The sequence below is a fragment of the Dendrobium catenatum genome, unplaced genomic scaffold, assembly GCF_001605985.2.
Source record: "Dendrobium catenatum unplaced genomic scaffold, ASM160598v2 fragScaff_scaffold_706, whole genome shotgun sequence".
Taxonomy (NCBI): domain Eukaryota; kingdom Viridiplantae; phylum Streptophyta; class Magnoliopsida; order Asparagales; family Orchidaceae; genus Dendrobium; species Dendrobium catenatum.
The window spans coordinates 154833-179523 of NW_021319168.1; the positions used below are offsets into that span (position 1 = coordinate 154833).

General features: G+C 32.3%; 2 protein-coding genes across 4 annotated transcripts in view; both read left to right on the forward strand.

Annotated features, from left to right (window-relative positions):
• LOC110113165 (oxysterol-binding protein-related protein 2A) overlaps positions 1 to 13675 on the forward strand; it is a 33738-nt gene extending 20063 nt beyond the window's left edge. For all 3 annotated transcript variants that reach the window (XM_020845615.2, XM_020845618.2, XM_020845617.2), the window contains 9 exons: positions 5254 to 5350; positions 5665 to 6116; positions 6841 to 6996; positions 11369 to 11536; positions 11621 to 11761; positions 11848 to 12078; positions 12170 to 12283; positions 12867 to 13050; positions 13462 to 13675. In XM_020845615.2, coding sequence (XP_020701274.1) covers positions 5254 to 5350; positions 5665 to 6116; positions 6841 to 6996; positions 11369 to 11536; positions 11621 to 11761; positions 11848 to 12078; positions 12170 to 12283; positions 12867 to 13034 — 1527 coding nt within the window. In that variant the 3' untranslated portion in view covers positions 13035 to 13050; positions 13462 to 13675. The remainder of the gene's footprint in view (positions 1 to 5253; positions 5351 to 5664; positions 6117 to 6840; positions 6997 to 11368; positions 11537 to 11620; positions 11762 to 11847; positions 12079 to 12169; positions 12284 to 12866; positions 13051 to 13461) is intronic.
• Positions 13676 to 21959: 8284 nt separating this feature from the next.
• On the forward strand, positions 21960 to 22458 carry LOC110113173 (14 kDa proline-rich protein DC2.15-like). The gene has a single exon (XM_020845627.2). It carries the CDS (start codon positions 22024 to 22026, stop codon positions 22438 to 22440), a length of 417 nt encoding a protein of 138 aa, XP_020701286.1. The 5' UTR covers positions 21960 to 22023; the 3' UTR covers positions 22441 to 22458.
• Positions 22459 to 24691: the final 2233 nt, after the last annotated feature.

The following is a 24691-nucleotide window of genomic DNA, read 5'->3' on the forward strand; positions in this document are numbered from 1 at the left end:
AGAAAAAACACAAGATTTCGCTTGTATTTCACTAGAAATCAAAGAAAATAGAAAAGATACAATTGATCCTCAATTCGAGAGGAGGATCGAACTCTCCCAAATCTCTAGACGCCGCTAGAGCCCAAAGAAAACCTAAATCTACGAGATCTCAAATTTCAGCCAAATTCAAGATGCTCAAAACCTAGGAAAATCTACTATTTAATGCATACAATTTAAAAGGAATTTCCTAAACAATCCCTACAATCAATTTCCCTCCTAAAATCCATTCAAAAACCTTCCAAAAATCGTCCCGCAAGGCGTGCGTCACGCGCGGCTTCTGCCCAGGCGGAAGCTTTCTCCGCCTGTTCGCGATATTCTCCCGTGAACCGGTCCCGCCTGGACCGGCTGGACCGGTCCAGTGGACCGGTCTAACAAAGGCTAGATTGTTTGAAATTTTGAACAATTTATTAGGTCTCTAAATGACATCACCATGTAATAAATTACTATGTTTATCTATGATTTGCTTACTGCCATAACTATTCCCAATACATTTTGGTTAAGGAGATGTTACTTAATTATTTTCATGAAATGCAATAAATTATTTTCTTTTCTATATTTGTTAGGTGTTGCTCTTGTGATTTCCCAAATGCAATTATTTTGTACTCCTTTCCTGGATTTCTACCATATGTCCTTTAGCCAAGAATGGCAAAAATGTTAGGCATTTTCAAGGTGATATGACTTCCCAATGAGAATGGAGATGCTAGGTGTCACCCTAGTGCTCAATCGATAGAAGTAAGCTTGTAAATAAGTATAAGCTTTTTCACATAATATAAATGAATTTTAATTATGACGAATATTATTTTTAAGAGTATTAAATGATAAGCATTTGATCAAGCTCTATTGAATGAAATTATAAATTTTCAAGTTTCGTTGGATTCTAAATAGGAACTTAATGCTAGATTGATTATCCTAACCAAAGTATTGAATACTATGCTTAAATAAATAACTAAGTAATTATTTTAGAATGATAGCATACTTGTGATATTAAAAATGTACATATTTTAGAATGATAGCATACTTGTGATATTAAAAATGTTAGTTATAGCAAAGATGTGTTTTGCTTCAACAATTGTTGTGTTGAGGCAATTATTTTGCTTAGGCAATTCAAAGCAATTAAATAAGGATTGCAAACCGTGGCGATTTGTGATAGGTGAAACATGCATGGAGAAGATATAGACAAGGTTAACTTTGTGAAGGAAAAAAATATTAGATGATCTATGATGAGATTAGGGGTGTAAAAGAATCGAGTTGAGTTGAGTTGAGTATTTGGCTAATCAAGCTAAGCTTGTTTAACTCTAGCTAAGCTTGAATTTGTGCTCGGCTCGTTCGAAAATTGTTATGCTTGAGCTTTGGCTCGTTTAATCGAGTCAGTAAGAAAACTCAAACTTCACTCTTGAAATAATTAATTTTTTTTAGTATATATTTTATTATATTATTTTAAAATTATATTTAAATATATTTTAATTTAAGCGAGCGGCTCGACAAGCTTATGAGCTGAGCCTAGATGGAGCTCGAGCTCGTATAATATATAACCTCGACTATAAGCTCGAGCTTGAACTCGTGGCTCGATAAGCTCAACTCGTGAGCTCGTTAACAAGTCGAGTTTGAGCTATCTCACTTACACCCCTAGGTGGGATATACTATATTCTTGCTTTTACAGAGCCAATATATGATGGGTAAGAGTTGTTGATATTGACATGAAGGAAAGACCATGAGGACTCTCCATTTTACAAAATAGTGTATGATTTTCTCTTACAAAGAATAAGGTAAACAATCCTCTTCACTCTTTAACTCACTTTCTCAACCCAATGTAACTTTTTAAAATTTTCATTAATTTAACCTACCCAATTTTGTGACTGAGTCTTACTTGATGAATTCTTTTATAAGGTAATATAGATGCAATTGGCTAAGTAAAGCTCCAAATAGGGTTGCCACACATAAAGATATGAAAATATCTAACAAGAGAAATAAATGTTGGGCGACAATCTTTTCAAATATTGAAGAGAGATCAATGATTAATTTGGAGTTGGCCAACTTCTTTGGGTTTAATGGTGCTTTAGTTGATCATGACTTTACAGCTACTATTGGCACTACTGATGGAAGGGGTTGATGGATGGTATATGCTGCTAGTTCCCATGACTATAAAATTTAGCTTTTAAATTGTTAGCTCAACCATTTTCCTCTTCATGTTGCAAAAGAAATTTGAGTACTTGCTCTTTTATCAATTCAAAGAGGAACAAGTTCACCCCTTAACAGGTTGAAGATTGAGTATTTGTGCATACATATCTGTGGCTTTTATCTAGAAGGGAGCCAAATGTTTTTAAAGGAAAGACTAAGTTGTGAGATGCTAGTGGGGATACGTTAACTACAATAGATGACATTGGATTACTTAAAGTTGTTAATTTCCCTCTTGATGAGCTATCTTTGGAAAATGTATTTTTTTCTAGATGAAGGTAGAGGTATCATTGAAGTGAAAACAGGTAAAAAAAAATAGAAAAAAAAAATTGAAGTGAAAACAGGTGCTAGTGCTAATGATTATCATAGCTTGTTCTATGTTAACTCCAATTAATTGCAGAGGGCATTGATATTTTGTTTTTTGAGGTTTTATTTTGTTATTTTGTAATAATAAAATGTGAGAATTAAATGAGATTAATGAATGCTCATGCGACAAAGCATTTTTTTGTTATCAATAGTGTTTATTCTTCTTTTATCATTATAAAGTTTCCTATATGAAATATGATAATTGAACGGAATTAAGTGTACTTTATCTTGAGATGACTTTAGTAGAGATTAGTATAAATTATAGATTACATATTAATAGTTTATAATTTATAATAAAGTGTCCTTGTCATGTCATGTCCATCTTATAATTATGTTGTGTAACCGTGTCTGTCGTGTTCATGCGCTCATGTCCATGTCCATGCTTCATAGTTTACAAGATATGAATGGAGATTTCATAGGAAAATGGCATGGACATTTTGCTTGCTTTTTTTTTCTTAGTATCGTAGATTGAATATTTTGAAGATTTGGGTCAAGGATATTTGATCAAATTTTTGGCTATGATAAGCTTTAATACCTTTGGATCTAGTTTGACTACGGACAATATCACTTATTTATGTATTGCACTCATTTCAAAGTAGATCCAAGGGTTTTAAATTCTATTATAACCATTTTTTGTTAGGACATCCTAGCAGATTTTTTTTCCCTTTCCAAGAGAAAAGAGTGGTTGATTAAAAAGGTTTAGGGCTTCGTATTTTTGGAAAGATGTTCACAATTTTAGTGAGAACTTCAGAACTTAAATAACAAAGATATTTAAGAATGGGAGAACAATTTTTGGTTGCTTGTTTTTGACCTAACAATTTTTTTCTCCAAAACTATTTATTATTGCCACAGAATAAAACTCCCTCTATCGCAAGTAAGTGAGAAATTGGTTCCTGCGACATTAAATTTAGCGATTAATTTGTGCTATGAATCTTAGTGTTGGCCATCCTTGAAAATTTACTTTTAATTTTCAATTTAATCAACAGTATTAACAATGAGAAGATACAAAGGAGGTGAAATAGATCAAGAATATTGATTCCTTAAATATTTTATAATGTTGTAGATTAGTTCGTATTTTGGACTTGCCAAATCTTAAGCAACAGGTTTATATGATAGCTCATTGTTTCATTTTGTGAAATTTCTGTACCATCCCTTAATTTTCTCTTTGTAAAATGTATTTTTTTTCCGTCATTGAATGGGACTATTTGTTTTTCTAAAAAATGAATGTCATGTAAAATAGAATGCAGTATAAAAAGAATGCAATATATCTTAAATGTTTGAAGTTATTTGGATTAGTGTAAAACAGATGCACATTATTACTCATTTTGTTTGGTTTGAAGTTAAATGAATATAGTATAAACCAAAGCCCTACATGAGGTCCTGGTTGGGCTTCACCCACCCACGTCCACCCATGGTGACTTTCAAGATGTCGTACCCACCTATACCCATCCACTTTCTATGCTTTTTGAATGTAGTCTGCCACGGACTGATGGCCTTGAGGCTTGTTGCCCTTTGCTTTGATTGTAAACTTTCAAGTTGCATATCAGAATTTATCGTAGTCGCAGCTGATAAGAGCAACTCCACTACAACCTCCTTACAGAACAGCTAGCTGCCTTCAGCCACGTTCTCTGCTTTTAGCGAGTTCTGTCGCCACTACTTAAGCTGCGCTGTTATGTTACTTTATGCAACCATAAGAACAACGTAGTCTTTTTACTTTTATGCTCAATATTGCTATATATACCTTCACTGTAGCTACATTAAGACATATACAATGAGAATGAAGTGTTCTCTTGATCCACTGTCTCCTTCCTCTCGTTTCTCTGTGCTTGTTTTAATTGCATACACAGGTATTCTATACTGATGTTTCAACAGCAGCGTGGTTAAGTGCTGCATACTAAGTAGTGAGGATTACAGTAATATAAGATATAAGATGGTTAGTAATGTAAATCGATTTATCCTCCAATGTTGAGTACCCACCCATAAGGCCATGGGTGTACCCATATCCACCTATACCCATTGGGTCCACCCATACCCATTGGGTATGGGTGGGTACATGGGTGGGTGTGGAATGCAAGGCTTTGGTGTAAACCCCAATGACAATGGAGTGGTGATGGTGGCAGATGGGGGAGGTATGCGGCGACAATGGGCTGTGATGGTAGATACAGCTTGCGATGTATTTGGAATTTGGCCATAAATAGTCAAATTTTGAATACATAAAAGAATGAACATGATGTGAATTTGGAATTCATCAAAAAATTTCTTTGTATTCATTTTTCATCAAGCCACATACTGAAGTCTTAAAACCCTTGTATTTGGAGTACGTTACACTCGCTTTTCATCAAACTAAATAGTCCCGAGAAGATATTTTCTGCTCAACGATCATTTACCCTTTTGAACAAATAAAAAAGATTCATAAGTTCTTAAAGAAGTTATCGATGATAAGAAGTAATAGACTAAACTTCAATTATAGAAGCAATTTTTTTCTCAAAAATGTAAAAACGTAGAAGTACGTTGAACAAATATTTAAAATTTAGGGTATAAACTTTTGGTGATTTTATCATGGTTGATTTTTGTGATTTGAAGTCTTTATTTCCTAATTGGATGAGCATTCTACCTCCTCGGAGTAAACATCAACTGTCTCTATTTTAAGGAGTTGCAATTCTGTTGATGCAGGGGGTCAATGTGGAAGATGATACAAGAACAGTACATGACGAATCACTGCAGTTGATGAAGCATGAATTTTCTTGCTCTGGGCATGGAAAATTCAGTGGTATGGAGGATTTATGCCTTTTTCACTCCGAGTATCTTAAGTTTTGAAATGCAAACTGTAATTTTAGATAGTTTATTTGATCCCGTGCATTTTCATATAAATTTCTTGGATAGTTCTCTTTTCGCCCTTGTTATTTCTCCATCATGTGTGAAAAGCCTTGGTTTCATGTCAGTTGAATATTAGGTATCTTAGCGCAGCATATAAGAACTTGTAAAATAGCGCATCTTAAAATAAGAACAAGTTTTTCTTTGATTTTACTTTAGTTATTTGAAATTGATTATCTTATATCCTTTTTTATCCTGTCCTTTTATCAGAGTACAGTACCACAGAATCATCTGATGATGTTGAAAAGCAAGAACTTGAGGAACTTTCTGATGACGAAGGGCCATGTTTTTTTGATACGAAGGAATCTTTCAGCGACACGAATGTAATAGTTGCATCTTCAGTGAGAACCACAGATATTGCTGATGAGATTTGTAGTAGTAAAGATCAGTCAGATGGTAGAGATATGATGATACATGTTGAAACAGAACCTAAGCATTATCATAAGTTTCCACATGTTGAAAGGCGCGAGAAGATGCCGGATCCTGTTGAGAAAGAAAAGGGTGTAAGCCTTTGGTCTATGATCAAAGATAATATTGGTAAAGATCTCACGCGAGTATGCCTTCCTGTTTACTTCAATGAACCATTATCATCGCTGCAAAAGTGCTTTGAAGATTTGGAATACTCGGAACTTTTGGATAAAGCTTATGAATATGGAAAAATGGTAACAATCTGACTTCGAAGATTCTTGTTTTTCAGTATTTTCAACTTTCTGCCATCTCAAATATGATTTCATGCATGTTCTGGACTAGGCCTGCAGTTCAAAAAACAGAAACATATCAAATTTCCACTTTAAAATAATGGATTATTGCCTTTTTCGTCTAGCAAACATGGTTTTATCTAACATAATTTTATAAAAATTACAAGGTAGTATTGATTTCCATCATGTTCGCATTCTCATTTAACTCCTAGAGCATTTACTGTTCTCATTTAAAAATGCAGAATGTATAAGAACTATGATGATGATTGTTGTGTGGTGGTGATCTCCCTTAATATGGCATTTTTTAGTTTTAGTATTTCCATTCGTTCTGCTTCGTAATCATCTTTTAATCTCTAAGTAGTGTGATGTCAAATATTCTTGTTTTTAGGCATGTTTTGATTTTCCTATATTCCTCTTTCCATTTGAAGCTATTTGACTTATATTATGAAATTAGCTTTTAAAGATGATGGGATTTATTTGGCTGAGGCAGGGTTATTTTTTTCTTTTTTTAATTGGTTCAAACTTCCGGAGTCTTGAACATCTTCATGACAACTATCTACCAAAATCTTGTATGACACTTTCATTGTCTTTCGGTATAATTGTGAATTTTGTTGAATTATATACTCCTTTGCGATGTTGCCTTATTTGACATATCCTTAAACTAAAACTGTTTGCCGTTTGTATTTAGGGAAACAGTCTCATGAGAATTCTGAATGTAGCTGCCTTTGCAGTCTCTGGATATGCCTCTTCTGATGGTCGACTATGCAAACCATTCAATCCGTTGTTAGGAGAAACATATGAAGCTGATTATCCTGAAAAAGGAGTTCGCTTTTTCTCAGAGAAGGTATGTTTTCCTGATACTAACTTTCTTAAGGCGTGAGTAGATATGATTGGCACTTTCTATCATAACACTGTTTTATTTTCTTTCGCCCTCCGACAAAGAGCATCTTTGGTTTGCTAATATAAGAGGTTCAACACTGTGTTGTTTTGCCCTGATATTTCTTCCTCTATTTCAACCAGTGTAATTTAAGAAAAATTTAGCAAACAATATCAAGTTTTTTTATGCCCTAATTTAACTTTTTGCTATTGATTGTTCAATTGACACCATTAAAGTTACTCTGCAAGAAATTAATGTTAGGATGATAAGATGTTGATTACATTTTCTCTAGTATTGAGAAGACTAATCTTATAGAACAACATCAAGCCTTTACCCCATTACATGGGGTCGGCTACATAAATCTTTTTTCTCTATTATGTTTTGTTAAGAGTCAAATTCTCATTTAAATCTAATAAAAAAAATGTCATTTATAATATTTTTTTAATCTGGTCTCTTTAGGTCTACCTCTACCTCTCTTAACATAGGCCAAATATAATACATCTACCCTCCTAACTGGGTCATCAAAAGGCCGGCATTTTATGTGACCAAACCATATAAGGCGTCTTTCTTTAATCTTATTTGCCACTGAAGCTACTCCAACTTGTTCACGTATATGCTCGTTTTGCATCCTATCTCTAAAAGTAAAGACACTCATCCATCTGAGCATCTTCATTCCATCTCAGAAGAATAATCTTATGATGTTGCATTTTTCTGTTGCATCTTTGAGTTGTTTTGGAATTCTAGTCTGTCCCTCCTTCACAGCCCCTTGTCTACTCAGAAGTTATTTTTATTATCATAATTTTTTATGTTTTATAAAAGAGTGCTTTTGATGTAGCACAAGACATTTATGAAATGTAATTCTAGATTATTTTGTGAAGATTCTAGTATTTTATTTTTTTGGAATGTAATTTCAGTTTTTAATTAAGCAATTATATGGCAAGCTCCACCGCGCCCCCCCCCCCCCCCCCCCCCCACACCCAAACCCCCCCCTCCCCACACACACACACCAAAAAAAAGAGAATTTTAGGACTTATCTAGATTTAATTTTTTAATATTGTTTGAATTTTAAATTGTGATTATCTTGGCTATTAAAAAGTCAATAATTTCAATTCTTTCATAATTTTGCCGTACATGACTTCTGAGAACTCAATTAATGGATTCCTTCTTGTTGGCATGATTCTTAAAGCTGCAGTTCTTAGCATCCTTATTGTGACTTAGTATCTACTCTTTCCTCCCTCAAATTTCTCATCTCTTTACTTTTCTCAATTCTACAAGAAGAAATGATGCAATTTTTTATGAGAAAGATAAAATCAATCAAAGTGATTGTCAGGCTAATCAACAAACTGACATCATATTTATTTATTTTCTACATCAATTGGTATTTGAGATGAATTTCCTTAAGGTAATTCCATCTAAACTCTAGTTACCCATATCCTTTCATCGCTGCTGCATCTCTCATACCACCACGAAATTCTAGAAGAATATTGAGATAAAATAAAACTTTAACCCTAGCTTAAGTCTTAAATTTCTTATTCTATTACCATGTCATCTTCAAATCCAAGAAAATTGACTTGTATATGATGCAAGAGACCGATCATAATCATAGAATTATACCATGGGGCGACAAATTCTCTTTATTGGCATTGGAATTGTTGATACAAGATTAGGGACATGTTTCATCATAGACTCTTGAATATTTAATCTTGGAATCTTATCATTGATAGGATTTAGATATGAGTGAATTATATGCTGCACATCATTAGAGACCTTAGACATATACAATGGCAGAGCCAGGATTTTTAATCTAGGGGCGCATAATTTTGATTTTAAAAATGCCCTCAAGCTTTTTCATTTTAGCTTGAAATTAACATTATGGTTTTCATTTTAGCAAATGCCCCCCTGGCCCCCCTCCCCCCTAAATCCACCCATGGATATATATTATGCTAAGTGAGATTAGGAAAAGTATATTTTATATAATTGTCTCAGGATATACTAATGTTAATGCATCTGGTCATTATCAATATTTTTTATATGATCAAGTTTCTTATAAATAATATGAATATCATCATCAATATGGATCTTATCATGGTTATGCTTATGATTGTCTCATCCGTCTCTATCTAAAATCCTTTATCATGGTGGTGGAGCATATCATACACCATTTGCTTGGACTCTAAAGTTTCACCATGCCAATTTCAAAATTTCAACTGCTTTTGTCACCTCCGCTAGTTCCAAAACTCAATCCTCATATTGGATTGGCCATAAGGATGACTATTGTGATGATTGAGGTTTTCAAATGAGTTGGATGATGAGGATCAATTATAAATAATCGATCCTTTTATAGTTATTCTGTGCTTAATTTGAGGGTTTGCCGGATATTATTTCTGAGCTTAAATTTGAGTTTATGCTTGGGCCTTTTATAAGGCTTAGATATTTTCTACTGCTATTGCTGAAATGAAGTAGACTGATCCACAAATTCTCATATTTTTGCAAGTTTCTTCTCCTGATGTGCAGGTTGTATCATGAGTTTTAATATTGAATTCTTGTTTCTAGTGCTATCATGTTATATGGAATCTTCTATGGCATTATGTTAAGAAATATGGATGTGCATGATGACTTGAGGATTTAAAACCTCTAGATTCTACCTTTTACATTCAAACTGCATATATTGGAGACTCGAAAGATGTTCATGAACTTGTTCTAAGGTTTCCTTAATGAAACCCAACTTTGAAGAAATTACTTTTGCATGAGAATTGATTCAATACAAGACATAAAATAATATAGATTATTTTTAGAGTATTCTAAAATTTTAGGTATTTCTAGAATTTTATTTCATCTTAAAATGTATTTAAATAGGGATTTTTTTAATTTAGAATTGGATGATAGGATTTTTAGGACCGATCCAGATTTAAGTTAAAATTATAATCCTATTGTTATAAATAATCATTTATTGCTTGTAATTTGATGAATTTATCAAAGAGTTTTGAAAAGATTTTCTATCCTTTATTCGCAATCCTGTCATCTCTTTCTACTCCTAATCAATGTTATTCTCTCTCCATTCAAAAATCAAAAATTTCAGCTGATCTATCCATAATTTTGATGTTCATCGCTCACGAGAACCAAATTACTGGATTCTTGTTGCGTTTTTGTTGAGCCTGATTCCGCTCTCAAATTTCCTCTCTTGTCATTTCTCTAACATGTAAAGGAAGAATCAAGCAATTTTAAATATAAGGAATGTAAGATCAATCAAGGTGATTATCATCAAGGGCTCACCAACAAATTAGCATCAGGTCGTTCATTTTCTGCAACAAGGTGACCAAGTGCTCTTTGGGAGTTGAGGAAGCACCTGAAATTTTACCTGTATCTTCCTGGATAGGTTTTGTTACCTGTACTACTGTACTTGTTCAAAGATAACTGAATTGAGATAAGTATCACCCAACTCATTTAGTTGTAGTTCTTTTGTTAGAAGTCGTTGTTAGCCATAGATTTCTGCTGTCCATCAGCTTATAGCACAAAGGTGATAAGCTCTTTGGCATTCCATTTTAAGCGTGGTCAATTAGGTTTTAAAGTGGTGGAAAAACAGGCAGTTTAGTTTGATACAATCATACAAACTATATCACATTCACTTCGTGTGTTTTCATGCTTTTCTGGAACTTCAAGTTGTTTAAATGTAGAATAAGGGAAGAAAAAGAGGGGAAACAAACTTTTTAACTAATATGGTGGTACTGCATGGATTGTTTATTTACCATGATGCCTAGGATTTTTCAAAATCAACTTTTATCATCTGCTTTGCATGTGTCCATGGGTGGTTCGCATGGATTCTTTTTCCCAGCTTTCTTCCTGATTTTTATCAAATTGCGATCCAATTTTTGCCAATTTGTTCAGATTTGGCCCAACAATAGAACAACCTTTGCTGAGTTACCATTTACTCCTTAAGCTTGAGGTTTAAGCGTGGGGTCATATAATTTGATTTCTATTCTTAATGACTATTATCTAAGGTTAAAAGGCTTCCTTGACTTTACTCTTTGTTTAATCATACTAAGTGCTTAAAATTTAAAACCGTTTGCTGCAGCACAATCTGAAGTGCAGATTATTTTCATAAATAGCTGGATGATATAGGAAAATCATTTATTTTTATTTTTCTTAAAATGACTAAGAAGGAATGGCAGCATACTTTGTTCTTTAATCTAGACTAACATTTTCTCTTCTCTCTATTTTTTTATTGTTGTTTTGTGAACGTGCGACTTCCATTCGTGGCTCCAAGAAACTTTTACTGTTCAAATAATTGAGTCATTTTGTATTTTTCAATATGACCATGTTCATCATTTCTGGTTCATAGGTTAGCCATCACCCCATGCTGGTTGCTTGCCATTGTGAAGGGAATGGGTGGAAATTCTGGGGTGACAGCAACCTCAAGAGCAAATTTTGGGGGCAGTCGATTCAGCTCGATCCTGTAGGTGTTTTAACCCTTGAGTTTGATGATGGTGAAACATTTCAGTGGAGTAAAGTATGTGCTTATACTTTTAAGTGGACTCTTTGTTATATACATTGTTGGAGTTGGGGATCCTAACCTAACGTCTTATAAACCCAGGTCACAACAACTATTTACAATATCATTCTTGGTAAAGTATACTGTGACCACCATGGAACAATGAACATCCATGGAAACTTCCAATACTCATGTAAGCTCAAATTCAAAGACCACACGCTCCTGGACCGCAATCCTAGGCAGGTTAGAAGATAAGTTGCACAAGGGAATGTATATTATCTTCTGAAAAAATTTCTGGTGCCTGCTATCTATCTAACTATAGGGCACAGGTGCACGGCTTTGTTGAGGATGTTACGGGAGTTAAAGTTGCTACATTGCTTGGTAAATGGGATGATCATATGCATTACGTTAATGGATATGATGCTTCCAAGATCAAGGTTTCTGTTATACCCCGTGATGCATCTTTGTTATGGAAAAAGAACGATCCTCCTGCAAACCCTACACGGTATAACCTGACATCATTTGCAATTACACTAAATGAATTGACCCCTGGATTAATGGTAAGTGTTAGCATCAAATGCTGGATGCTTACAAGATCATATTATGTATCATTTTGAAGTTCTAACCAGAATTTTTTAATTATGAATTAAGGAGAAACTCCCACCTACAGATTCGAGACTAAGACCAGACCAACGGTATCTTGAAAATGGAGAATATGAGAAGGCAAATCAAGAAAAGCTGCGCCTAGAGAAGAGGCAACGAATGGTAAATCTTCTCCCTTTTTTTATCAGCTTTTGTAGACTGCCATATTGGTTCGCTTTGTATTCCTAGGAGCTTGATCTCTAAACTTTCTTCATGGCTCTAGCCATCCTTAGATTTAAAAAAAAAATACTATATGCTATAAAAATTTCACTCTTAAATTCTCTCATTGAGATTTATATTATGGAATTTTTGTGTGTCATTTCAAATTCTAATTCCACCATTGATCATCAGGATAGTGCTTGAGATTTCAATAGTATTGGCCATGGTTTATATTTAACAATTTTCTTTAAATAAAGATATAGTACCAATATCTGTTTAGTTAATCAATTCGGAAGCTTTAAGAAAACATGAGTTGACACCACCAACAACTCCTGTATAACAAAGAAGAACTTGCATCAACCCTTCTGAATTCTGGACAGCAATGAGTTATCATCATTTTTATATTAATAAATGAGTAGACATAATTGGCAATCCCATTGAATATTGAGGATCAACTAAACTCTTTGATCTTCTTGTTCGAGAGTCCCATGGGACTGACTAATTTCGTCCTTCTCATTTTGTTCCACCACCATTGTTTCTTACACAGTCGACAAAACTTCAAGAGGATGGATGGAAGCCCAGGTGGTTCAGGAGGGAGAATGAACAAGGAACTTACCGTTATGTTGGAGGATATTGGGAAGCTAGGGAGCAGACGCGGTGGGAAGGATGCCCAAATATTTTTGGTGAATTTTCAAATTTCAACGACAAACTCTGAAATTTCACATGGTTAGGTGAGTTTTACTTGCATGGTTTCTAGAAGGAGAAATTATTAGGTGCGGAGTCTGGACGAGAGCTACGTCCGGACATCCACTTAAAATGTGGTATGTGGAGTGTGCTTTACTTGCCCTTTAGTTGCGCTTTGACTGCTCTTTTGTTGCGCTTTTTTATTTCGCTTTACCTGAGCTTTGGCTTAAAGTTCCGCGGACACATTAAATATATAAAGTAAAAAAATATATCCAATTGAATATCCACGTGTCAATATTTTATTGGAGTCCGAACATATCTATACATCTGGATTCCGCACCTAATAATTTCACTTCTGGAAGAGCCACCACATGCATGGAATTTTACTTCGATACAACTGCAGATAATTGAAGTATCCACATTGATTTTACACACTTTCACTTGATTTCTAAATGCAGATTGACTTTGGGCAGAGGAATTACATGGAAGTTATTGTTATGTATAATTTATCTAATTATTTTTTAATTGACTGCGAGTTATGAAGCTCAAAATGTCAATAGGGCATATTGTAAGCACTTAGTATAAAGGTAGTAGCTGCTTCAATTTTCTGTAATTGATTATTAATTTTTGTGCATCCCCTTCTATTCAAATTTCTATTGTGCATTCATACCACCCCAGCTTTTCTTCATGAGCTACGTAATTTATCTTGTTGCCATCATTACCACTTACAGCTGAGTTTGATTACATGATCACACATAGCTTCTAAAGATTTTTCTTGGGAAGTGGTTTTCTTTACCTGAAAATTATGGCTTAGTGATTTTTAAGTATTAATCAGTTAGAAATTTAAGGTTTAGTTTGGGACAATTTTCTTCTTGCTTTTTAAAACTTATTTTTTTAAGTTAAAATATTAAGGTTTTTTATTAAAAAGTTTATTTAAAAAATAGAAAAAAAAAAAAGTTGTCATAAATGAAACTTTAATGTTTTTTTAATACATTTTTCATGAATTCAATCCAAACTTTCATTGTCTAAGGAAGTTCAAGCTCATATAATGGAACTTAAAAATCATGATGAACAGTGTTAATTAAAGAATTTAGGGCAAGAAAGGGAGTGAGAGCCTTTTGTTTTTCTTACTCAATTTCATCATTATTTAGGAAAACCTAATAGCAACAATTTAAGCTAAATAACATTTTGACTGAGCATATTCTATATCATGATTAACAAAGAAGAAAATACAAACTGATCCATGGGTATATTATATCTTCCTCTAGAGCAAGAGTTTTTCTGTTGTGAAAAAAAAAATATATTTCATATAGATTTTATGTGAAGAGATGGGAAAAGAGATTTAGTGAATAAAACCTATTGATCTTATCAAGACAAATGTAGGAAACCGCATCAAAGCTTTCATATTTAAAATTTATGGTATTTACATGCAAAGCACACAAAACTTTGGAAGACATTTATATAACCTAAACTTCCCTATTTGTTGACATAACACTTAAGACTTTAAATAACAATGAAAATAACACTTTTCACTTGATGTTGTTGAGATCCTGATCCATGAAACCTCTAAATCCTATAGAATTTTCAATTATGTTTCTTCTCTTTTTTGCAGTAAAATCCCAAATTTAGTGAATCTTGGCATGAGCAGATTTAATTTAAATCCACAATTTCATGAACTAGTCTTTGTTGGCGAGAGATGAGGAGTAAACACCGCAATGATGAAACAAGCAAGAAAGTTAAAGCAGTGAAAAAGTAAAAGATATTAGAATTTAACATGAAAAAATTCAAAATAGGGAAAAAGCATCAGAGTCACACCACACCAAGAAATTTACTATGAAAATTGGGAGATAAGTATAGATGTCTCTTCTCTCTCTCTCTTTCCTTGCTTTTTTTCTCACATACACTTTTCTCACACTTGCCCTCATAAAAAATACAAAGAGAAAGCAATGTAAATAACCCCAAGGGACGAAACCCTTCAGAAAAACGAGAAAAAAACTATACATTTTGTCTTGCAGCATTGTGGCACCAACTTGGGTGTTTCTACGCTCAAGTCTCTGTCTTGCACCCTGCGGTGCCATATCTAGGCGCTCAAGCTTCTATCTTGCACCGCTACGACGTCATATCTAGGCTGTTGTGGTGCTCCTATCTCTGTCATTCAGAGGCTGGGCTTCTTGAGAACACAGCACCGAGTGTCGGGGCATTGTACTAGAATTTTTTTATTTTTTTTTATTTTTTGGCTGGGGGGGAGGTGGGGTTAAACCCTCTAGGGAACACGACAAGCTTTGGGTTTGAGACAACATAATAGCTAGATTGATCAACACAATCAGATTGCGCACATAACATTTTTCTTCACACGTCGCTGCCTTATTCGTCATTGCTCCCATGGTAGGTGATCCTATCGATGCCTTATCCAGCAGGATCCCATGGTGAATTCTTTTTCATACATTTTGTTAACTATGTGCTAGAATATATCAATAGTGAAGTTTACATGTTAAATTTATAAATACGAAAATTTTAGTTGATCCAAGAGAGGGTCGAATTTGATATTTTAAAAATAATATTCTAAATATGCGCTTTTTTTCCCAATACATGAGTAGTTGTATCATTAAGATTTATAAAGTTGAAATAAAATGAATTAAAAGCAAATCAAGTGTTGAAACAATTTTTAGTGGCTCGACTTTACAAGCCTGCATCCATGCTTACTATAATAAGTCATCTCAAATTCTTATAGTTTTTATAATGCCCCTTTCATCATAAGAAAAATGCTTCTATCACCACTTATTTTAAAAAGAATTGTACAATCATCTTAGTTATAAGTAAGGGAACCTCCTTTAAGCCTTTCCTCAAAACTACATAGTAAAGTATAGTATTAAAATAAGTAAATAAAGAACATAATGTTCTAACATAAATCTTATACCATAAAGAGGTGGGATAACACAACTAGAGATTGAAGCAAATTTGCTAGTGCTAGCAAGTTTTTATTCTCTAGGAAGTTTCTTTGGCAACTAAAGATAATTTTGTAATAGGTCTAGGGATTTTCTATGGTGGCTAAATTTGATTTTCAATCATTAAGGTTTGGTTATTGATATGTATGTAGATAGAGTATTAATAAATTTTGAATTAGGGATGCAAATATATTAATAATTCATAAATATATTCAATTATGATGAAGTATCCTAGCTAGTAGAATAAATCTATCTATGACATTAAACTAACTCCCAAATAAATTTATTTAAGTTAAATGAAGAATTAAAATTCAAGTTTATGGGCACCTATAAAATTTTGTGAAGACCCATAAATGGATTTGCATATGTTGAAAGATAAATAGGATACCATGAGGTTCCTTGTTCATGTAGGAGATTTCATGAAAAGAGATAAGACATGACTAACAAGTTTGTATCTCAATTCATGAAAAATACTCATAAAATTTATATAATTAACTTTGAGATTTAAAAAATTAAAACTAAAATGAGCTAGCTTGATCTAAGGGCAATGAATTCATCTTACTCCTATGGCTTAAAATCTGAATTTGTTCACAATGGTTTGATCATCATTAGTGAAGCTTCAACAATAATCATCAAGAACTGTTTTGTACCCATTTAGCACCTATATACTTATCAACCTAAATTAACTTCGCAACTCATCTTAGTTCACGTCAATAAGAATGAAACAACATGAGGTTGTTATAGCGTTTAGATGATTTACCTGGCCAGTGCTTATCTACCTCTAAGATCATTTATAGTGTCTTCATCTAATAGTGATAAAGACAAATAATATGTAGCTCAAGCTTTGGTATATCCTTAATTAGTTTATTGAACTTTCTTCTTTTAAGCTTATTGGAAGTTATGGTTTTTGAATTGAAGCTTAATTGCATGCTAAAAGTTAGTTAGGAACATTACAGAGGATGTTAGTGAAAGTCCAAGAATAAATAGGTAGTAACTGTGACAGCCTAACTCTTAACTATCAATATATTATCCGCTTTGTCCTAAGAGTCTCATATTTTAATCCTATTGGTGTAACTTTCCAGGAGGTCATCCATGCCAAGTTTTCTCTGATATGAAGACTCTTAACTGTGAAATTTTTTAAATTAAACTTCAACCATTACACTAAAAGATGCCTTGATGTTCAAGAGTTTAGCTTATCTTTACTTAAGGTGTTTTACAATCTCTCTCACTTAAATAACTAACATCCTCATCAGCATCTTTATCCTAGAATCATCCACTAGATAGATAAGATTCTAGAGGTGGCCTCTATAAGTTCAAGTGGTGACTCCCATGCACTACGTAGCACTTTATTCCATACAGGGTAAGAGATGACTCCTCCTATGGCATAGAACTTTATCTTGTATGTTACTTAGTTCCCATCTTCTTGTTAGTGTATTACTCTAATATCATTTGTGATAGCCAAACCCTTAACTATCGAGATATTATCCATTTTGGCCTAAGAGCCTCATGATTTTATCCTGGATGAGCATGCTTAACGGTGGAGTTTCTTAAATAAAATTTCAATCATTACACCAAAAGATGACTCGATTTTTAAGAGTTTAGCTTCTTTTTACTTATGCGATTTCACAGTAGCTATGTTTATTGAACAAGGATATCTACATACAATGAATATGTGAACTCATCCTGCCAATGTACAAGCACCTAAGTCATTCAATAACATAAATTCTATTACGGATTGGACAAGATTTTGGATTTGATTGGTCGTAGTATTGCTACCTGGAATATCCAACCATGGTGAATATACCATTACTATTATTGGATTGGGCTCATCATGGATGGTGGAGATTGATCTTAATCATCTTGGACTAGTAGTTGGTGCTATAAAGTCATGCAATTAAGTTTAATCTAGCCAATTGCTTGGATTTGGTCTCAAGTTATATTGGTTTGACTATTTAAGTTTACCCAGTTAGGTTGGCATGACTTGAGTTGACTCCTAATAGTCTTTGTATCAATTTAGGTGGGTTAGAGCTTAATTGGTAGACCTAAGTTAGATAAGCTAAGTAAAGCTAGGCTTGAAGCTTGAATTGGCTTTCTTAAGTCATTAGGAAGTGTTAATCCCTATTGATGAATTCAACTGGTTAATAAATTATTTAACTAAATCTATGGACTAACTTTAGGTCAAGTGAAATTTGTTTAGATTTGAACTAACTCTTCTAGGTTGCTTGGGTGAGGTTAAGTCAACCTTGGTTTGATTAGATCTTCTTAGGTTTACAAAAAATATGTTAGACATCATTACTAGCTTCAATTATCCATGGAAGTACTTGATTGAAAATATAAGCTTCTTATGATCTTATCATATCAAATGGATCTAATATTGCTTAAATTGAATTTGGTATTGCTTTTAACTTGTTTTGACTTAATGCATTCTAATTCAATTTGAGTAGGATGGTCGCCTAAGAGTCTTAGGCACAGTTCCTTCAAAGATTGGGTGAATCAAAGGTTAAACTAACCTAAATAATATATAAGTTTCATATGATTTGACTAATTATCAATTTTCAGTGGTTTACCTTGATTTGACTAAGATTACCTTGCATAAGGAATCATTTCTAAGGATACCTCGAGAATATAAAGTAAACCTAATGATCTTATGGACATGGTCAACTGGTCATTTACAAACCTATAGGTTTTAATTAAGTTTTATTATTTTTTTGCTCTAATTTTGTAATGAGCTTAGCTTAGATTAATGGCTTATTTCATTGAAAAATTATCCTATAATTGGGTTGCTTAATGTTAAGAGTAAGTTTGAGTTCAATTAAAAACCATCCAAAGGTTGCTTGGACTTAACTTTAAGATAACTTATTTATGGTCAACAGTGTTGGAAACTAATTAATTTTAAACTATATAAAAAAATCATTATATTTCATAAACAAACTTTTAAATCCATTAAACTTATCATATATGCATCATAACCTTGATCATAGTGTTATATTATGCTTAACTCATTCTTTAAGAAGAAAGTGTTTCATTTTTTATTTTAAGTGTTAAAACATATGCATCATCTACATGTACAATACCCAAAAAAATATTTGATAAGATAACCTCTTTTTATCAATAGAACATAATGTAATAAAAATAAAAACTTGTTCATTGACTGATACATCTGAAGATTCATCCAATAAAATTACAAATAATTTATCACCTAAATTATCAATGGTGACATTTAAAGTTTATTAACTACTTATATATATATACATTCTTTTGAAATAGAAATATATATCATTTTTTGCCAAAAAAAGTAAAAACTATATAAAAAATCTTCTAAGAAAGAAACTAATTAATTTTATCATGTCAAATTATACTATGTATATCATTAATTCCAAATTACAATATGCTACAAAATTTTAATAATGTTTTCAGATTTAAAAAATCTCACTGTTTTTTATCATATCACTAACTATAGAAAAATATTACTAAATTAATATTATTCAATCAACACCAACATAAGCAATAGAAAAGACAAACCATTTGAGGATTGTTTATCTGTTTCATAGTATCAATCCAAAGTACCTATGAGATTTGACTCCCTAATCATAAAAGCAAGAGTTTTTTTTAACTTAAAACTATTGCTAATTGGATTGTTTTAGCCTTTGATATTATCTTTCATAATCAAATTGAATTTGTAAGTTTTAATTCTTATTAAAAGAGAAATTCTTAGTCATAATAAGAAGCTCTCATTTAGATGACTAGAGAAGAGAAAGAAAGTGACTCTTCATCTCAATGTCCTTAGTTTATCTTCATAACTAATATACTCAATAATACAGACAAAATAATATATCTATCATTATCTTTAACTTTGTACGAAGAGAAATACTAGATATATCTTTCTTTTAAAGCTTAGTGAAATATTTGATCTGAGAACAATCATAGATAAATGTGAATTTCTTTGAATCACATTAACATAAGTGTTATATTTCTGATTCTAACGTATTTGATCTGTCTTTTAAATTTAATTGTCGCTCAAACTTTTATTACTCTTATAACGCACATGTGATCACACTGAATTCTTCTAAGGGATCATTTGATTCTTCATAATTAGTAAAAACATAATTTTTTGTTCACCATATTATGTTCCAAATGAAATTATTCTTCATTTTCAAAGGATATATATATTGAAGTTCAAAATCAATAATAGTGTCTATCTAAATCCATCTAAATGATATCTTTAAATTTTAATTCATGATTTCAAATTTCAAAAAACCAAAGGAGCCTTAATAGAAATCAAATCTTTTTAGACTTCGTTTGGGACAGCTTTCTTATTTCTTTCTAAAGCAACTTTTTAATACAAAAACTTTTTGAACTAAAAATTTTTATATTAAAAAATTGTCTTAAAAAAACACCAAGAAAGCAGTCCCAAACAAAGCCTTAATTTGCATATGCACCAAATTTACATTAAAATTTCAAGATCCCACCTTGTTTAAACATCGAAATTGGCTGGTTACCATTAATTACAATCGTGTTGCATATAAAAGCCCAGTTGCTTTAACCATTGGGTCCGGCCCATGGACTCTTCCCCTTTGGCCCAAGCTTAGATAGCAAACTGGTGCATGCATCCAATAAGATAAATACTACTAAAAATGTATGCACCCTATAACAATTTCTACAATATCAAGCTTCTCTTGTATATATATAAGCAAAATCTCCATCAAGAGGAACAATCTCCAAATAATAAATTATAATAGGTAGAACTTACACGAATAAAAAAATTCGCCAATAATTAATGATATCGATCTCCAAGAATATCAATAATTAAATTTCGAGCTGATTTGAATATGACTTAAGATTTACTAAATCTTGCGATAAATTAAGTTATATTATGAGTTTGTTTGATCTGATCATAATTTGTAGTCAAATATATAATTTTGAGTAGAAAATACAATTAAGACAAATTTTTAAATAGTCCAGCATAGGTAAATAGGACTATCAAAATCATGTCACATGTCGAGTTCAGGTCCAACCCGAATCCGACCCAGCGTTGTTTGACCCAACCCGACCCATTTTTTGCAAATGGGTCGGTCTTTTTGACCGAAACTAGATCTGTTTCTGGTATGTTTTACTAATTTTTTTTATTTAATTCAATTTATTTAAACCTAAATCAAATTAAGGTAAGATGTACTTCAATCAATTTAAAATAAAACAAGCTTAATTTAATTTGGGCAACATGATTTATTATTTTTTGAAATAGCATTTACTAATTTCATAATAATATTTTAAAACCCTCCCAAATCAATTAATAATATGTCAAATCTGGTTGATTTCGGTTTCCAGGTCAACATAAACCCAACCCAGTTTTATAAATGGGTCGAAATCCCTAACCCAAACTCAATCCAGTTTTGAGCATAAAATACTATTAAGACAAATTTTTTAACCGAGTTCGAATCGGATTTTCGGGTTGTATCAAATATTGACATCCCTTTAAATAAACACACACGTCTGTGTACTTTTTACTATATATCGAACTAACTCGATTCAGTAGGCCCGTCAAAATTCAAATTTGGTCCAAGCCATGTATGGCTCATTAGTCGACACATTTGCTTCAATCCAAGCTATAAAATCAATTTGATTGCCACATATTCTTTGATTCTACAGTGAAATTCATAAGCATAAACAACCCACATCTCCCCCACAACCCTCCAAAACCCTAATTTGTCCTTCTCTCTTAATGCCAGCTATAAATCTTCATTTCCCACCCACAGTTTCACGTGGCTCCTTTTCTCTCTTATTATTCTTCTCTTCAAATTAAATATATTTAGTTAATTACTACCACCTTTTTCCATTTGCATAATCATCCAAAAAAAAAAAAAAAAAATAAATCCAAAAAAAAAAAAAAAAAAATACAACTGGTCCTCAATCAACTTCTCCATGAAAAAATCCTCCTCTTCATTCTATATAAACCAAACACCTCCCATTACTAACTCCCATTCCACTGTTCTTAAGCTACTTAGCACTTGTAAGCAGCACTAGTAAGCTGCTAGCAGCTAGCTAGCTTCATCAAAACTGCATCTTTGCAGCTTGCTAATGGCTACTTCCACCACCAGTTCCCCGGCCCCGGCAGCTCTCTTCTTCACCATCAACCTCCTCTTCTTCTCCATGGTCAGCTCTTGCAGCACTTACCCGACACCGAATCTGCCGATCCCTCCACGCCCGACGGCACCATGCTCGACCCGGCGGCACGCCGCCAAATGCTCTCGCGACGTGGTCAAGCTCGGAGTGTGCGCCGACGCGCTCGGACTCATTAACCTCAACCTTGGCAAGCCACCTAAGGTGCCTTGTTGCACTCTGCTTCAAGGTCTAGCTGACCTGGAGGCTGCCGTTTGCCTTTGCACTGTTCTTAAAGCTAATGTGCTCGGAATACAACTCAATCTGCCAATAAAGCTCAGCTTGCTCCTTAACTACTGTGGAAAGGGCGCCCCCTCTGGCTTCCACTGTGCTTAATTAATTCATGCATCTTGGTTATTAGTCTAGCTTTCTTGTTGATCTTTTAGTTTCTTGTTGCTGCTAGCGGTTAGTGAGCCTGCTGGATAAGCTCTCACTGCATCAACAATGTAATTTTTTTTGTTTTCTTTGATTATCTTTGTTCAAATTAAGGGTTTGTTCTGCTTAATGAAATGTGTGTTGTGAAGTTTTTCTTTATTTATTTATTTTTTAATGTAGAATAATGAGGTTTATATTTTAGAAATTATATTTAAAAATGACAAAAAAATAGAATTGTTATTTAAATAATTAGTAATTATATTCATATATTAAGCTAAATATTTAAGAAAAAATTAATGAATTAAAAAAATTATTAAGGCGATTAGCAATACCGAGAAAATCGCGAACATTGCATTCCCGGGTTTCGCTCCGGGTCCAGTCGTCGGGCCGCGCGGTAAAGAGTAAGAGCACGTGGCGACATGTTATTGGCGGCCGAACGTACCTCTACGTCAGGTCAGAGGACGTAATAATTGTTCCTCTTGCACAGCTCACCTTGGTTTGTTGGTTGAGAGTTTAGGCTTCCAACTAAGAGGTTTTAGCTTCGAGTCTTTGTGTATGCGTTGTGTGTGTGAATTTGTCTTAAATGACCTAAATGTCTCAAAAACAAAAACAAAAAACAAAAAACAAACATAAAACCTCTTTTCTATAAGAAATTCTAACAAAGCGATACCGATAAAATTGATGTTTTTCCCAAAAACACAAAAAAAAAGATGAATTCTATTACAAAATATACCATCTTAATTTCTACAGGCGTAATTCTCTGTGAGTGACAATTAATTTAATTAAGAAAAATCTTTATTTGCTATAATATTTTAAATTTAATTTTTATTTATATTAAATTTATGATTTTACATTCACTATTTAAAAAAAAAAACTTTTTTTCTATTTTAATTTGTCTGGAACTGTTGTCGCATTTTATTAAATTCGCTATTAAGTTACTATGGTGAAAGTAAGATATTCTAGTTGCAAAAAATAGATTTTTACTGTAGAAATTTCTAAAAATCAATGATAAAGTAGAAAAGTATTAGTCAAATAAAATTATGTCTTCCTTTTAGACAGCTTTCTCATTACTTTCAAAAATAACTTTTTAGTATAAAAATTTCTAATTCATGAAATTTTTTAGTTGAAAATGTATTTAGAAAGCAATTTGAAACCAAGCCTATGGTTAATATCTGAAAATCAAAGTAACAAAAACTATCACAAATAGACTTTTAGGCTTCGTTTAAGACGACTTTCTTATTGCTTCTTAAAACAGTTTTTTAGTAAAAAAAAATTAATTTTTTACTAAAAAACTGCTTTAATAAACTGTAAAAAGTCGTCCCAAACGAAGCCTTAATATGGTGTAGTATTTGAGCTACATGTGTTTTATGGTAATCTAATGAACTCTAAATTTGATTCAAACTGAAGTAAAAACAATAAGTACACGTGTTTTTTTTTATTAAGTGGAATTACATTAGCAACATTTTAAATTTATAACATTTATGTTATTTTATTAACTATTAAAGTTTTTATTCACATATGTTATAATTAAACTTTTAAAATCTTAATAAAAATAAAAATATGAATTTTGATATTTATGTGAGAGTTTAAAATATAAAAAATATGTAATAATTTCCCTTCTTATTATTTGAGATGGATTTATATGTAGATATTAATTTGACTTAATAATTAAGTTGGATATATTTGATTTAATTTCAAATAAAAAATATGTGAAAATTGCATTAAATAGGATAATAAAATGTATTATTTGTCATGCCAAATGTCATTTTTGTTGTGTTAATTGCTATTTTTTTAAACTTTGGAAGCCCTTAAATATTGTTTTTATGTTTCAAAATTTATATATATATATGATGTGTGTTTGAATTTATTAAAATGTCTAAAAAAATATATTGACTTATTAGTTGAATATTAGTAAAAAATGAAAAATGTCCCTAAAAGATTCTTGCCGGTATATCCCAAACACTACCAAAAAAATGCAAGGGATGTCAATTCAAATTCTTGAGCTGGATTTGGAAATGTTTAAAAAGTGATTTGATATGAATGAAAGTGATTTTGATTTGAAGTAAAAAGAGATAAAAAAAGATTTCAATGCATGTCTTCCAAAATATATTGATGATTTATTTAAAAAAATTAGAATTCAAGCTCTAATTAAATTTTTATGTATTTAAAAATTATTAGATTTATCTATTTTACATATTTATAGATTGAAACT

Excerpts from the sequence above, each read along its gene's own strand:
- LOC110113173 (XM_020845627.2), top strand. The coding sequence starts at position 22,024 with ATGGCTACTTCCACCACCAGTTCCCCGGCCCCGGCAGCTCTCTTCTTC.